Source organism: Lichenostomus cassidix, chromosome 1 (genome assembly GCF_008360975.1).
Source record: "Lichenostomus cassidix isolate B80296 chromosome 1, HeHo_3.0, whole genome shotgun sequence".
Taxonomy (NCBI): Eukaryota; Metazoa; Chordata; class Aves; order Passeriformes; family Meliphagidae; genus Lichenostomus; species Lichenostomus cassidix.
The window spans coordinates 17474360-17491450 of record NC_139479.1 but is presented as its reverse complement, the minus strand read 5'-3'; the positions used below and the strand labels follow the sequence as shown (position 1 = coordinate 17491450).

At 36.3% G+C, this 17091-nt stretch overlaps 1 protein-coding gene across 3 annotated transcripts in view; it reads left to right on the top strand.

Moving 5' to 3' along the window:
- The window catches only part of OFD1 (OFD1 centriole and centriolar satellite protein), a 30368-nt gene that overhangs the window by 4468 nt on the left and 8809 nt on the right, over nucleotides 1-17091 (top strand). For all 3 annotated transcript variants that reach the window (XM_085051756.1, XM_085051765.1, XM_085051746.1), the window contains 12 exons: nucleotides 212-319; nucleotides 1059-1195; nucleotides 3293-3466; nucleotides 5449-5555; nucleotides 6426-6545; nucleotides 8864-8937; nucleotides 9592-9683; nucleotides 9825-10014; nucleotides 10659-10789; nucleotides 11167-11278; nucleotides 12481-13092; nucleotides 15290-15422. In XM_085051756.1, the coding sequence (XP_084907882.1) occupies nucleotides 212-319; nucleotides 1059-1195; nucleotides 3293-3466; nucleotides 5449-5555; nucleotides 6426-6545; nucleotides 8864-8937; nucleotides 9592-9683; nucleotides 9825-10014; nucleotides 10659-10789; nucleotides 11167-11278; nucleotides 12481-13092; nucleotides 15290-15422 (1990 nt within the window). The remainder of the gene's footprint in view (nucleotides 1-211; nucleotides 320-1058; nucleotides 1196-3292; nucleotides 3467-5448; nucleotides 5556-6425; nucleotides 6546-8863; nucleotides 8938-9591; nucleotides 9684-9824; nucleotides 10015-10658; nucleotides 10790-11166; nucleotides 11279-12480; nucleotides 13093-15289; nucleotides 15423-17091) is intronic.

Genomic DNA, 17091 nt, shown 5'->3' with positions numbered 1-17091 from the left:
GGAAAGTTGCAAAGGGACAGCTTTGCTGACTGACATGGACTGGATTATGGTTATAATAAAACCATAATTGTTTACTAGTATTGATTTTTACTGAAATACCTGTATAACTCAAATAGGTTTTCTTGTACATTGAAAATTGCTTTGTTAACTACAGGCTTAAATTCTGTTTTAGTATGAAATCAGAACTAACTTGTCTGTTGGCTCTTGCTAGGTTTTCTCATGCAAATTTTAATCGGACTTACAGAACATCATCTAAATAGAGAAACTCATAACACAGAAACTCAGACCACCTCAGTGCCTCCTTACAGAGACTCTCTTGGTAAGTGCAACCTGTGCAAGCAAGTCCCCCCAGATATGTTCATACTGGTATATGGTATGGCTGTATATATATTGTATGAATGGTATTCTTCCATTACTCACTCAAATGCAGCCTAAAGTAATAATGAGTAAAGGGCATATCTGTCACTAGAACATGGCATTTCTAAATTTTCTTAAAATCAGGCAAGATCAGGTTAAGAATTTCTATTTTAAATTACTAAGGTGTTTTCTTAGGGATTTAGCTAAAACCTATGACAGATGGACTCTAAATGTTGTGTGCTGAAATATGTTCTGGAGAACATAACTGTGAATGCATGCTCTCTTTCCAGTAGCAAGTTAGGCATAGATTGGGAGATCATGAATTTGTAATGTGCATGCTGTTAATAATATAATGATACAAAAAAGCAAGAAGTTGCATACAAAGGAAAATTCTTGTCCACTCACGGTAAAGAAGATGAATGACTATGTAATACCACAAGTATTGCCTAAACAGCCAAGCGCTTCCTCCTAGGTATATGTTGTGGTTTTTTTATATATATATATATATACACACACACAAAAATATTAGATAAATGGCATTTCTGTGCTGCCTCTGCTTTTGTACCACAGAAGTCTTTCTAGGATAATGCTCCTTGGATAAGCTGAGGAATGTCCTGCAGAGAGAGAGTTTCCTACAGTCATTGGTGGGGTAATTGGAGTGAGTGTTTCTAAATTGTGATGGATGTGTTTCTTTTTTATAGCTGAGAAGCTTCAGCTGATTGATGAGCAGTTTGCAGACTCTTATCCACAGCATCAGAAATACGAATCTTTAGAAGTAAAACTTAATGAATATAGAAAAGAAATAGAGAAGCAGCTTCAAGAAGAAATGCATCAAAAGGTATAACTCTGGTTTATGAATTTGAGGGAGAAGTTAATTTTGACTTTACAAACGTTGCAAACTTTTAATACTTAAGGTAAATTGAAAGAAAAGATCTAATACTTAGTTACAACAAGCACAAAAGACTAAATTAATCCAATATCTATTGTTACTTTGATGATATAATGTGTATATTTGCCATCCCCCTTTTTTGTTCAATGTGCGCAGAATGTTAAGCTTTTTATTCTGATGTTAATTTGTAACAAAACATTTACATACTCTGGTTGTCTTAATTTGGTAAATTTTATCTGCTCTTTAATTAATTTGTTTTATGGAGAAATGTTTACTTTATACCACAGTATGAATTTTCCTTCCCAGTTGAAATTTTGATGCTTGAATTTCAATCTGATGCATTGCAACTGAGAGGTGTGAATTGCTGTTGTTTAGCTTGACAGATAGTTAATTTTTAATACTGATGAAAATTTGCATTCTGTTTCAAAGCATTGCACAGAAACACTAAAGTAATAACAAACAGTATTATGAATAGTTTCTGATTTTTTGCTTCCTATAATTGAAGACAGCTCTTCTAGAGAATTTTCCTTAATTTTGAGAATAAGATTAAAATTTTGTCACACAATCATTTGATAATCCTTATGTCTGAAAAATGGAGCAGACGGAGTATACTGCAGTTCATTTAAATACATCTTTTTTGTTTTCCGTAAATTTCTGTCAATATCATCAGTTTATTTGGATAGAAAAAAAGAAATTAAATCTATTTCATTTCAGTACATTTTTCATTAATTTCTGTCAAGATCAATAGTTCATTGGGATATAGAAATTATAATCTAATAATCAGAATTCTTCCACACACTTTTAAAGGCACTCAGCTGCATATAAACTGTTTGAAGAACTCAGTGTAGTCATCATTTATTCAGCCAGACAAGTAGAAGGATGGAGAGTTAAGCCTCTTTTACCTTCATTCTTCATTTAATCTTTATTCCCCAGCTGGCTCTGTCTTTTTTAGCATGTAAAACATGTTAATTTGTGTGTTGTTAAGTTTGTATCAGTGTAAGCAAACCAGTTATAACAAAGGAGATGGGAATCACCAGATGTAAATCTCTCCTCAATTCAATTAGCTTTACATGAATGCCTTAGCAACATGATGTGAATTACTGTAAGACATTTCTAATCAAATTTATATATATAGAAGTGATGCTGTACTGTCTCACTGTTTCTTTAATTTTTCACAAAATTTATGCCCACAGACCTGAGCTTCTTGATCAGACATTCCTACTGTGCTTTTTCCACCTTTTAATCTTTTCTCCAGTCCCACACTTTGATTGTCATTCTCTTTTTATTCTTTTGCTCATTTTTTCCTTGCATTATTTTGTCTAGTGTGCTTGCTTTCCATTTTCTTCCAAATTTTTATTGTAATTGTTTGTAATCCCATTTGCTCTCACACATATAGTCCTTCACACACTGTAAGGAGTCATGTTCCCAGTGATTCTTCTGTGCAGTTGCAAGATCTGTGCTTTCCTCTTTGTGTGCATTTACTTTTTTCAGTTGTGCTTAGAAGTTAGCAGATCAGGGCTACTCTTTCTGTGACCCTCTTTAGATGAAGTTACATGTTCTGCATTGTTTTACATTTCTGGCACTTTTTTTCATGTCCAGGTGAATTTCTGTAGTTTCTGAGCAATTCAGGATGGGTCTGTTTCTGCCATTTCTTGAATCACTAGTCAAAAGTGGTTCTTTGGGAAAGGGATATGAGTAAAGACAGTGTCAGAGGAGAAATTAAAGAGTGTGGCCATTCCTTAATTCCAAGCAGAATATCACTCCTGCAGTGCGTTTTTCTTCATAGGCTTCTGCTCTGCTCATGTCTGAAGCTGATAGTTTTGTGTAAGGTCTGCTTTGGGATGCTAGTTAAACACATCAAAACTATGTGAGATGTGCAAATATTATGTACTGCCAAGATCCTTTTATCACAGTAATTCATTTTTATCAAATTATCATTCTCTAACAAGAATTTCAAGGTGAAATTTTGAATTGTCTTAAGAGAAATTGTCTTTGTTGATTTGAAGATGGGCCTATTTAATCCTCTCTTCCTCCTTTATGTAAAAGCTTGAACATTTTAAAGAAGTTGAAATAGCAAAGATTAAAATGGAGGAGAAAGTGCAGACGCAGAAAGAAATCTCTGAGCTGCGCCATGAGTTAGAGAAGACACATCAAGCAAAGTCTGAAGCCTTGATTTCTCGTGAAAAGAATGCTATTGAGAGGCTTCAAAAGCAACAAGAGGTGATGTTCCAAATATTTTTTTCCTAACCTATTGTAAAATGATTCAGTGAGTTTTTTAGACTGTTCTTTAATCCTTGGGAGATTTACCTTCAGATCTTACTTGGCTTGTTTGGGAAAACTTTGAATTCACTTTTGTTCTCATAAATAGGGGCACACAGTTAGCAAGTGCAACGATGAGTATGGTTAAACATTTGAGTAGAGGTGGCTGGAAAAGCAACAGTTATGCAAGCTGGGATCTAAATGCAACTAATATTTTTGAATCTGTTTTAATAATTTTGCTGAATTCAGATCATTGGGGTTTTTTTCACAGAAAATTGAACATAGCCTTTACTTCTCTTAAGTTCTTTTATCTGCTAAGAATACTCTAACCTAAATGGAATAAACAGCTTGTATGGTACAGCTATGCTGTTTCTGTTTGTCTTTATATATTGAATATTATGAATAACCACCATCTTTACTGTAAGCTAGCATCTTGTTTCATTTCTGTGAACACTTCTGTGTTGATGAGTTACTCCTTTGAGTTGTTAACTCTTGGTGTTTTGCCAGGGTAGTAACTGTTGTTACTACAGCACACAATAATTTGCTGTAGTTCTCAACTGCTTATCCCAATCTCTGTTACTGCTCAGTTTTTGAAAGAACAGTTGTTTGCTCTTCTGTTGCCTGTTTGCATGGCCACCTCCCTGCTGTCTGCAACAGACCTTCTATGACTATGACTATTTGTGGATGGCTATGATAAGTAATAGTCATCCACAAATGCTTACCAGATTTTTGGTTTGGTGTGGTGGTTTTATGGTTTTGCTTGTCTTGTTTTTTTCCCTGAGATCACGTGGTATTCGTTAACAAAGCAATTGTACAGGTCTCTATGTAAACAACTATAATATTAAACATTTTATCACCATGCCGTGATTTTATTTCATGGTTGTGTCCATAGAAGCTGGCAAGAGAACCTCTATGTTATGCTATCAGTCTTCTTCTGTGGTCATGAAATTAATTAAGTAATTAAAAAAACCCCTACCAATGACTAGATCAACATAGCTGTCAGGTATTGTGTCTGAATATTTGATTTCTCTTGTCAGCTTCTGCATTCATTGAGAACTTTATGTTTCATTTACCTGGGGATTCTTTTAGCAGAGTTCAGGTATATTTACATTAAAGATGTCAGGACATTTAACCCTTCACTATGATGAATGTATGTCCAGGAAATGTGGCTTGAGAAACTGCACTGTTTTTTGTATCAGGAACAGCAGCTGAATCTCTCAGCACTGTCAAATGCACGTGCCTTTCAAAGTTGATATGAGGGTCCATATGGTAAAATCATAAGTCTCTTCTTAGACCTGTTTGGTTTTTTTTGTTGTTGTTTTTGTTTGTTTGTTGTTTTGTTTCTGTTTTATAAAAACAAATAGTGTCTTTTGTGCTTAAGGGCAAAAACGCCCTTTTTATTAATAGGAAGATACGTGGGCTTTGGTGTTAATATGTTCATCACTTGGAGAATCTCTCTCACAATTTTTTATGAGTTCTATAAATTAAGCTGCAAAAACTGAAAGACTGTTGGTTTACTCAGTCTCAGTTTTAAGTCATGTTTTATCAGTGGGTTTTGGTATTTGTTTATTCAATTACATTTGTGTGAAGAACATACAAACTTGTTTATTAAAAAAAATCAAGTGTTTGAACGTGTTTATTCTGTAATTTTTTTAACAATTTTTCCTTTTACGTGAGTTTTAATCAGTGCTCCTTATAAAAGGAAAGGTTTATAGGTAGCCAGAAGTGACTCCATCCAAAACATTTTTACTCTGAGTAAAAGTAGAACGGGAATTAAGAAAAGATAACATCCAGAATCAATTTTAAGTGTTTCATATAATGACTAAATAAATAGTGTTTATGGGAGTAAGATCAGCCAGTCCCTGAAGAAGATCCTTGTAAGTCTGAATGTGTTAAACAGTATAAGTGTGAAGTAAAACTAAGGATAATATTTTGTGATTCAGATAGAAGCAAAGGAAGTGTATGCTCAGAGACAAAGTCTGCTGAAAGATATTGAAGCCATAAGGACCAGGGAGGCAGAACTGAAGCAAAGGATGGAGGCATTTGAAATGTAAGTTGCTGAAGGATGTTTGCAAAACTAAATGATGCTTCTGCAAAGCATGCCTCAAGATGTTTCTGAGATGTTGAAATAGAATATGTATCCCAGAAGTTATGTTTTACATTTTGAGCAGTGTGGTATACTGTATCAGCAGGGATACCCCATACAAAAAAATGTTTCTGTTTTTTTTCTTTTCCACCTCATCCAACCAAAACAAGTTCAGCATTGGTTTGGAGTCAAGGAACCAGATGTTTGCTTTCAAGTGCTTAAATTAAAAAAACCCAGCCCCCAAACAACACGCTATGTAACCCTAACACTCATGAGACATGTATATGAATATTTTGCCTCATTAGTTTTATGTTTTGGGGTTGTGTTTTTGTTAGTTTTTTTTTAATTTGTCCTTAATAAGATCAGTTTGCTTTAGTTAAATAAAAAAAATAATTAAACCATTTTTGGCCAAACTTTTAATACAACTTGATATTGTTACTTTGTTATCTGTTTTTTGTAGCAAAATGAGGATCCTGCTAACAAAATCTTGGGGTTTTTTATCAACCCAGCAGAGGGTGCTGATGGAATAGCATGCTCAGCACTCTTTCTTTTGAAGTGTTTCTGGTGTGGGAAACTGAGCCAGGGTTATCCTGGGATAGCTGCATAATTGATTGGTACTGAATTTTAAATAGGGCAATTTAGTTTGTGTCACAGCTCTGTGCTCTTAATGAATTTCAGTGAGAGAGTCTGTGATGATTTCAAATTGCTACAGTGTTCCAAGCAAGCACATCACCCTTTGATGTCTATAAATGTTATTGAAAAAAAACCCACCAAACCATACTAAAGCTTTGCCTTTATAACTGGTCACTGTCTGTGTATTTCTGGATATTTCAGCACCCAGAAAGTCCAGGAGGAGAAAAATAAAGCTATAGATGAGGCACTTCGGCGTCGTGAGGTTGCTGTGAAGAATATAGAGGAGACATACGACCAAAAGCTGAAAACAGAACTCTTAAAGTAAATTTTTCTTTTGACTATAATAGGACACATGATATTTCCTATGAAAACAGAATAATAAATTCTGTAGGATTTCTTCTGAAAAGCATAGCAAAGCAAGGATTTTGAAAACATGCACTTATGTTTTTGTTTTAGTTAGATTGAATCTTTTGCATTACTGCTTAGCTATTTGCTAGTAAGTTTGCTATAGAAAATAATTCTCTTTGGGTTATAGGTTATATTGTTGCTTTAGTTTATATTCTGTGTCGATATCTGGAAAAGAGGTCTGATGTTACCTTGTATATTTAGACAAGAGGGTCTGAAGCAGTGTTAGTTACTGTCTTTGACCACAGTTGAAAGAAGTGACCACTTTATGAATGCAGAAGAGGCAAGAAGGGGAAATCAGTGCTAAAGTGATGTTACAAGTTTCTTGGGGAAGAGGTGAGAGACACACTAGTCCATTGTACAGACCTTTACCCCTTACCATGTTTGAAGAAGGATTGTCTGGTATAGATCTCCCTCTTTTATTTGCTACCTTCTGCTTGAACATGGTCTTAAGGAATTGGCAGTCATCTGTGACTTCTTTTGGGGTGTTGCAGTGGGTATATCCTAACTTTGCTATTGTACTTTCTTGTACCTTGATCAGTTGAAGGGTTCCTTGATACTTCAGTGCAGACAAATGCTCTTGGCAAGTCATGAACCTGTCTCAGGCAGTTAAACCAAATGACTGATGTATTACTACTTTTTATTGCAAGCCAGTGAGCAATATTATCTGTGTTCATGGGTCTTTAAATTGAGGAGCAAAGATGTTGAAAGTAGGTTGTGGTGAAAATCATCCCTCAGCATTTGATGATTTTGTTAGAGAGCAGTGAAATGTAAAAGATACCAAGGTATCTTATTTTATCTAGTGTACAATGGCTAGTTACAAATAGTGATTGCAAAATCCTTTCAGTACAAGAGGAAAGGCAAAGCATTTCAGGGATAAATTGCTGATTGGCTTATTTTATCAACATATGAAATATTTTAGGGCATGCTGCAGATGATCAGAAAGACAAGATCCATGTCCTTTTGTCCCAAATTGTTGATGAAAAGTATTAAAGAACTGCTGTTTATTGTACAGAAGTAGTGATGCTTGCTAGCAAATTAATCTTTTTATTTTTGCAATAAGCATAAAATGCCATACTTGGGATAAGGATCTGAGTGGTCTTCACTGTTTGCAGAAAGGGTGGATTTGGCTATATCTGAAACCATTTATAATTATTTCCCAGTCATGTAAAATGCTGAACTTTCTTAGCTCCTGTGAACTCCAGTTCAATGTAATGGCACAGTTGGATGACTGCTGGGCTATGAATAGTGGTGTACCTGGGCAGTATTCAGTGACTGACTGGTGACTGGTGGTGTGCAGAGCATCCCTGGCGCCCTTATTCTGTGGCCTTTATTGTCCAACACTTTCATCTGGATGTGGGCACAGGGCATCCTCAGCTTTGAACATGAGGCTTAATTAAGAGGAATCACTTCCACAACAAATGGCAGAGCTTCAGTTCAGGCAGACTTTGACAAGGCTGGGGATCGCGCCAGTGCAAATCTTAGGAATTTTAACAAGGAAAACTGCAAAGCTCAGTGCTTGAGGCAGAATAGCCCTATGAGGTTGTATAAATGGGGAAAAGGAATTGACTGAGGAGTTGAATTTCTGAAGAGGAAATGGGTGAGTTACAGTGAATGCCAGCTTGATTATGAGCCAGCAGCATGCTCTGACAAATAAGGCAGACAGAATGGTGGGTAAGATTAGAAGCAGCATGGCCAGCAGACTGGGGGAACTTACCATCCCCTTAAGGTACTGGGGAAATCTATGCTAGGAGTACCATGCCCAGGTTTGGACTCCCCAGTTCAAAAAAGTCATGAAGAAACTGGAAAGGGTTTGGTAAAGTCTGTTGGGATAGTTATTGGACTCTCAAATATGACCTCTGAGTTCATATGGCAGGGGCTGGAAATTGTGGCTGGGGAGATTTAGCTTGGACATAAGGAAAAAGTCTAGTGGGAGAGTAGTGCAGCATTGGCATAGACCATCCAGGGTGGTGGTGGAATATGTCCTTTGAGGTTTTCAAACCTCAAAGCTACGCTGCTGTACAGCTGGCAGTAGTGTGGCTTTTTGAGGAGGTGATTGAATGAGATAATTGGCAGGGCCCTTTAAAGCCATTTTGGTGGCTCTGCGATAATTAATTTTTTCAATAAATAATTGTGTGAATATTGTTTCGTTTGGGAAATAATGGAATTACACAAATGCCTATGCATATGTGCACACACATCCTTTGGGAATACATAATTCTTTCTGTTTCTAGATATCAGCTTGAATTAAAAGAAGAATACATAGCCAGAACCAATAAAGTTACTGAAGATGAGAAAAAAAATAAAGGTAACCATCTGCCTGAGATTGATAAAGTACCTGTTTAGAGCTTTTGCTGTCAGATGCCAAACCACTGCTGTTACTGAGAAGTCCTGGTGTTCAGTGGTATAAGGGACAAAAAGGCCATCAAAAGAGATGACAGTTCAACAGCAGTGACAGTTCAGCAACTAGTTGCTGTTCAGAATGCAGTGGGAACCATAAACTGCTGCTTTGCACAGAGGCTGCAAAGCATTTCTGGTTTTTCAGTGTCCCATTTCCTTCAGAAGTCCTACTAGCTCATTCAGGCTTTAACTGAACTCTGGTACTGAACAGTTGCCAGTTTCTGCATTTATTGTGCACAAGATGTTTAATTGGAGCTTGCAGAAGAGAGGCAGAACAGATAATAGGGTTAGGCTTTTAAGTTAGTGACCTGTAAGAAATGATATATCATAGGCATATGAATTTGATTTACTTAATTCTAAATGTGTATATGCATATGTATATATTTATACATACAGCGTGATTTACTTAATTTTGAAGGCGTGTATATGGCATTCAGTCCTTTTTATGTCTTAAATTAAACTGAATTTTGGGCTTAGCAGCTTAAAACTGTTTTCTGCTGATACAGTTTTTTACTGTAATACTCTACTAATTTTAATTCAGCATTTGTAATCCTCCCTGCAGAGAAAGCTATGCTTTTGCATGAAGAATCCATTGCTGTTAATTCAAAAAAGGAGGAACTCAAGCAAGCTGTATCACGCACCAAAGAGCTTGAGGTAATTGTAAATATGAATTTAAAGAAGCTGTATTCTAATTGGTGCAGTTGAGTTATGTTACAAATAAAAAAGAAAATGTGAAATAAAAATAATTAAATGTTACAGTGGTTCATAAGCTTCTAAACTGTTCTTTATCTGCAGCTGGATTTGGAGTCAATGAAGGCCCAGGTTCTGTTGGTAAATAAACAGAATCAGTTGTTGACAGAAAAACTGAAAGAGGTGTCAGACTACTCTTTGCTAAAAGAGGAGAAATTGGAGCTCCAAGTGCAGAATAAACTACTTAGGCAACAGTTGGATGAAACTCGCAATGAGAACCAGCATCTTCGAGACAGTCAGTGTGAATGATTTAGTAATTTTCTTGTTTATCTTTCTCTACAAGTATTTGTTTAGAAGTAAATTTTCATTAAAATGCCTTCTTTATATTATGTTTGCTAGTAGTTTGCATGAAGCCTAAGCTAGTGTTTGCGTATAATTAAACAGTCCTTGGCATAAGTTTATTTTCTTTTATATGTCTGTATGAAAGAAATCCTGAGTTAAGAGGTACCTGTAATATGGAAGGATATCCCTTTCACCCTTTGAAAAAAGCAGTGCAATATTTCTAACCATAGCATTAGTATGGTCAATAATGGTAAAACAACATGGCATTATTATTTAAGAGCTTGCCTCACTGTAGTAATAAATACAAAGTATTTTAATGTACATTTGAGATTACAGAAGAGTAGAGATGTATGCACAGTTATGTATTTTTCTTCCAGTGTAGGACAGACAGTCTGGGTCTAGTTCTTAAAGGACTACACCAATGAAGATTTTGGTCCTTTGTAAAAGAGGAAAAGTATCCCCAAGTACTTTATTCAGACAAAGCCTTGTTATGTTCCTAAAATCAAATTAGCTTTACATGCTCACAGCGTGTCATGTAGAAAAGTGCACAGTTGTTATTCTTTGTCTGAGTGTCCAGTGTTTTCCCTTTTTGGGTAGAGCTGTCCCAGCCTTCAGCAGAGTACCTGGCCTGCCAAGTGGAACTGAGGAGAGTGGAGCATTCTAGGAAGTTGTTGCTGGATGAATTTGAAAGTCAGAAGCAGATGTTGGAAAAGCAGCTACAAAGTGAGGTAAATTATTATTTCTAAATTGTTTCAGTATTTTCTTCTTCCTGTGATCTCTTTCATAATTATCCATCTACCCGTTCAGGCTGTTTGGCATGCAGTTACAAGGATTGTTTGTACTGTGCTTATTTTTATGTAAACAACTCTAAAGAAAACAAAACCTGACCATGCCAAAAAACTACCAAAAAATAAAACCAACCCAACATAACTAAAATAAATCTTACTGAGTCAACAAATTGTCAGTGCAGACTTTCAGTAGGATACTGTGTGTATATGGTCTGACTGGACCTGAATAACATCTAGAAACCAAGTATTTAGCCAGTTGAGATTATTCTTTTTGTTTGAATTATGCTGGTTTTAATTTTTCTCTTGATCTCCTATAGGTTGAGCGTTGTGCCCAGTTAAAGGCCCAACTGTTAGACTCTGAAGCTACTGTCAGGAAGTTAAATGTGCAGGTTGAAGAACTGAAACTGCAAGTGAAACAAACACAGGCAGGTTTGTATCTTACCCCAGAGCGGTCCTTTATGAAGGACAAGTGTAAGAATTTCCAGAACCTTAAAAAAGCTGCAGTTGTGTATAACTGATGCATCACCAGCAAGTAGATTTTAAGTTTAAAATCAAAAATTATTTAAAAGCCCTGTGTAAAAAGCAGACTCATTACAACTTCCTTTCATAAAAAAAACATTTAAAACAGGCATTAGAAACAGGGGCACTTACATAAAGCAATTCAGTCTGCTGAAGAAATATACTTTTAAAGATGCCTATCTATCAAATTGCTAATATCAAGTATTATAAATAAAATTTTTGCTATGTATATTTAATGTAAAAATATGGAATTCAATTCTGCAATGATTATACATTACATACAACATGTGTTGCCTCATAGTTCAGTATATGCAATATTTTATATTATTCGCTAGACTGATATGTACTTATTTATGGTACATGTATTGGTATCATGTGGAATTGGAAATTTGTTAGTATCAAAATAGCAAATACATATTTAAATTAAATTACTGAAAGTACTTTAGGAACTTTTATTTTGCATCAGAGTTAATGAAGTCATTGAAGAACCATTTATGTAGAATAAAAACAAGGTTGTAAATTTGCTGAGAAAGATACAGCTCTATAGATTGGTCTTTTGGGACTGTTGAAGCATGCAAGTGCAAGGAAGCAGATGGCCCCAAAACATTCAATTTAACCAACAATTTTAGAGTATTTTTGATGAAAAAAAGACCAAAACATTTTCTACGTGCTGTGTTGTTTTTCTCCAAAATTATTTTTTGATCTAAATAAAGGGAAACTGTTAAGACTTGTGGCATGCCCTGTGTTCCTTAGACTTTAACAGCATGATTAGATAATGTGTCCAAAGTGGTAATGTTTTCATGCTTATTTAATTTATTTAAACATAATTTAAAAAATAACATTGTAGAGTATGTACTTAAGGTAGTTTTATGTGGAAGAATTATTTATTTAAAAAATAGCAGTGGTAATTTGCACCTTCGGAGCTACATTAAAAATACATTTAAATCCATTTCAATTAAACCATTAAATTCTCAAAATGTAAGCCAATTCCATGATAGAATCATTTTGATCAAACTGGAATTTAAATGCCATGCTTTACTATTTCTGTTTTGTTGTGGGTGTCCCTCTCTCTCTCTTTTTAGTGTCACTCACTTTCTCTTGCCCCTTTTTAGCTCTGGAAAATGAGGTGTTTCGGAACCCAAAGCCATCACTTGTTGACCGCTCTGTCCTTGACTTCCTGGATGACAGAGTCGTGCCCCACGACATTTACATGGATGGCACATTCCTGAGGAATGCAGGGCTGGCCAATGTGGGGAAGGTCAGTGCTGTGCCAGGGCCTGGCTATCGACAGCAGCCGCAGCCACGCAGCACTTCCCCGGATTCAGACCTGGAGTGCATCGCGCAAGCCTGGGCCAGGGTGAGGGAGCTGGAGAAGAAGGCTGAGTACTTTGATGAAGCTTACAGGAATTACCAGCACAGAGTCATGCAGAATGCAGCTGCAAGCAGAACACCAAGGAAGATGCACTCTCCTTTAATTCTGCAGTGTCCTCTTAGTAGACACCCTTTGACTACCCAGCATGAACTGCTAGAGAATAATCCCAGCTCCCCACATTCCCCTCTGAGCAGTCCAAGAGGTGAAGAGCACATCAAAAGAACTGGGCAGGTTGATATCTTTAAAAATCCCTTAATGCCACCATACGGAGGAGCATCTCCTTCAAGGCGCCTTTCTTCTACTCCCATTTCCAAATCAAAGGGAGACCTCAGTAACAAGAAAATTCCAGATGGTAAGTCACAATTGTTCATGGGGTGCAGTGTTGGGGTTTTGCTTACTGTTCCTTTTGTGCTCTGGGAATAGAAAGATGTAGCAGTGTTTGTCTTTCACTTGTTATTTGCTAAGATGCAGGAGAAATCAGATGTGGTTTAGCAGGAGGCAGAACTACGCCATATAAATCACTACAGGTGGAACCTTATGATATATAGAGGTTCACTCAAAAGTTGCTATTAAGTATAACCACTTCGCAACATTGATTGTCATTTCTTAACCCCACTATATTTCTAACTTTTTTGTTTTATTTTAACTTTTTCAATATTTTAACTGTTGCGGTTAAAGTGTGTGACAAAATATATCTTTGACCTCTCTTAAACTGAGCTTTCCAGTCTGAAGAGTCCAGATTTCCTTTTGTTTGTTCTTTTTGCTGTGACATCTTTATCAAATGTTCCTGAGCAATTGTAAACACATGGGTTTAGTGTTTGCTCATAATTGGAAAATTTTAATTTGCTATTAATGTCACAGTTTCTAGTAATTGTTTAGGTTTTTTTTCTTTTTTTTTGAAGGACAGTACTCAGAAAAGCAAGCAAGTAGAAATTAAATGAACATTTTAAGAAAAAATCTGTTGTTTCAAATCTGCAGTACATCTGCTTCTTGAATGATGCAGTTCCTTTCACCCTGGCTTGAAGGGGATTTCATAGAATGAAAAAAAGATACAGTAACACAAAAAAAAAGATAATGATCAGCTTCTCCATGAAGGAAGGTTAAATACAAGGGCAGCTTAGTTTGGAAGAGAGGTTGCTGTGCTGTGGGAAATCTGGAAAACAATGATGTGAAAAGAGATGATTACTGCTTCACAGACCCCAGAAACCTGTGACATTGAAAGGAAATAAAATGAAATAAAATAAATTAAATAAAATTAAATGCTTTTTCATACCATGAGTAAGCTGTGTAATTTATTGCTTCTGTGGGAACAAGTATAGATGAAGGAATAAAACTCTGTCAGGAGGATCCAGAAAAGTATTGATTGAAGAAAGGTCAGGGTGGGAGTTGCCAAAAGTAAGATGTGAATATTCTCCATTTTCAATTGTAGTTTAGTTTTGTTTGGTAATGGGCACTGTTAGAAACAGGTTACAAACACTCACATTGGTTGTGACTGTCCCTGTGTTTCTGCATGTAGAGTATCATACTCTCTTACTGAAAACATATTTGAGACTTGAACTGCCAAAGCAAACTTTGGTGTTGTAAGTTCTGTCAGCTTCTGTATAAAGTACCCACAGACTATTTATTTGGCACTACACACAAACAAAATCTTTCATAATACTAGGGTTTTGTTGAAAAATTTGGAGATGTTAAAACTACAGTTGTGTGCATAACCTGAACAATCCTGCCTGCCTTTATACTTTCCAGAAGCTACTTACAGAATGGCAAATCTCTTTTTTCCATTGGATCTGTTCTTTGCTTAATGCACAATATTAACTGTTTCTGGAGAGAGGTAAGAATTGAATAACAAAGGAGTGCATTACCTGACTGAAGAATTACAGAAGTGAAGTGGTATGGAGTGTAGGAAGCCAGGCAGCAGCCAGGTGATAGGATCTTAAGGTTAGCTTCAGTACTAAAGTACTGTTAGTGGGATTTGTCAGCTCCCAGTTAGGTTGCTTCCCCACAAAGATGTCACTTCTCTTTCATGAGTCTTCTGAGGAGTGCTTTTATACTGATGTGTGTATATATATAGAATTCTTTTCTGCTAGAGATGGCTGAAGCACCAGGTGGGGTTTTGCTAGAAAACAAAGTCATTCTGGAAGCTTCTATGGAGGTTTTTGGTGCTGTTGAAAATACCAGTCTGAACAACTCAGGGTAAATTTAAAGAGGTAGAAGATACCATGCATGTGAGTCTGAGATTTGTTTTTCCTTTAAGTGAGGTTAAGTGCAGCTCAGTTGTCAGCACCTATCTCTGGAAAATGAAAGGAAGAAGTATGTCTTCCTTTAAAATACTTGCAGCTGGCAGATCCAACAGCTGTTTTCCTGCATAATATGCAAGTGGAAGAATTATGGAGTTTTTTCTTTTCCTTTAAATTAGCTCATGCATTTGACTATCTTCTTTCCTAAGCCCATGCACATTGCACCAATAATGCATGTGTTCTACAGCCAGCCTTGTCTGAGAAATGGTAGGACAAATAACTAATACAAATTGTGGGATTTCTATTCTGCAGACATCAGGAGCTCATCCCTTGCCTCTTCACAGCGGAGTGTTGACCGGGTTCTTTCTCCTATTTCAAAGCCACATTTCCTTTCATCTTCCGAGTCTGTTCCTTCCTCACCATCCAGTCATGGCCAGAAAATCAGGTAACATTGTTTACAAAGCAACATTTTTAACCACCTTTTTAAAGAAACGTGTATCTAAGTGTTCAGGGTGATAGCTGCATTTACAAAACAAGCAAGCCATTAATTTTACGAGTGAAAACTTTTCTAAAGATGAATAAGGATTTCCATTTTGAATATCATGCCTCAGCTGGAACTTGGGTGTAAAAAAGCCCAAACGCTTTGGTTTGCTTTCAGCAAAGCTATGTCTCTTTAACTGTGTCTCTAGTTTTTCATGTCTGTAACCTGACTGATGAGCTTTTGCTAAATGAAGCATTTGAATTTCTGCTGCCTGATTGAGAATTTAAATCAAGGCAGTTGTACATTCTCACTTCATTCATTAGCAAGCTGTAATGCTAAATTTATTAATTTTTTCCCTCTCTGAAGAATTTATTCATGTGCTTGTTTTCAAAATAGGATTCTCCAGTCTCCTTTGCATGTGGGAATGGGATGGGTAGCACAACTTTCCTCTTTTCTTTTGTTTTTTAAGATCTTTTTAAGGTATATGAATAACTTGGAAAAATTAGGCTGCATTAAAATGACTTCTCTTTCATCTATCTCCTATTTCCATGCCTGAAGTTTTTCTGTTCTTAATGGCCACTATTGCCCCTACTTTCCAAGACTAAGAATCCTGAATATGTGTCTTCAGAAGCAGCTCTACTATTTAACTTTCAATATTTTTTTTTCCTGAGAAGAGACAATTGAATTGTCCTTAACCTGCTAGCCATCATTCCCAATTTGATGGCTGATGGAGGACAGCATGTGCTGGGGCAGTGCTAGCAGGCATTCACAGGACTTTCATATTTTGTTGTTATCAAGGCTTCAACTTATATTTAATGTAGAGAGGGTCTCTTAACTGGTTAGAATTTTGAGAGAGCCTTTATGGTTTTTGCCTTCAAAATGAGCTGTTGGGATTTTTAGGGACTGTGAGATCAGTTTCCTTTAAGTATTCCCTTAAGGCTGTATCTCCTTTCCCTACTCACTCACATTTTCTATGGTATGTCTCAGATTTCCTATATTTCTGTGATAGACCTTAAAAAGTGAAGGTTGAATGTTAACCTACTTGTTAAGGTGATAGGGGGAAATGCTCTAATCCTGTCAGGGACTGCACTTCTTTGAAGGATTTGGTAGACTCCATCCTGCTTGAAGAATGAACAGTATGAGCAAGTTGTGTTGCAGAGGACAAGCTCTGGGAAGGCAGCTATGGTTTGCTGTTGATTTCTTGGGTTTCTTATGACAAAGCAAGGGTATAAGGTCCCAATAATTGTCTTGAACTTCCTGCTTTCCCAAGACTGTCTTAAAAGAAAAACATTCTTTTGTTGTGTATTTTCTAATTTCATGTGCCTTGGACTGTTTTCTGTTACATGAAATATTTGAGAAATGCATGTGTGGGCTTTTCCAGTTATTTACTCTTATTATTAGGCAAATGCCACATCACTGGTGTGTATTGTGGGATTAGTTTATGACCTGTAGATTTTGAGTGGCAATGGGAACTTCTTTGAAAAGAAAAGCAAAGCAAATATGATGCTGTAACACCCGTTGAAGCTGTTAGAAGTTAGACCTCAGTCAGTGGGGAAGAACAATTGCTTCTGTGACTACAGGAGCTCCTTGTTTATTTGTGTTCCAAGATATGAGTGGTATGAAGGAAGCCAAT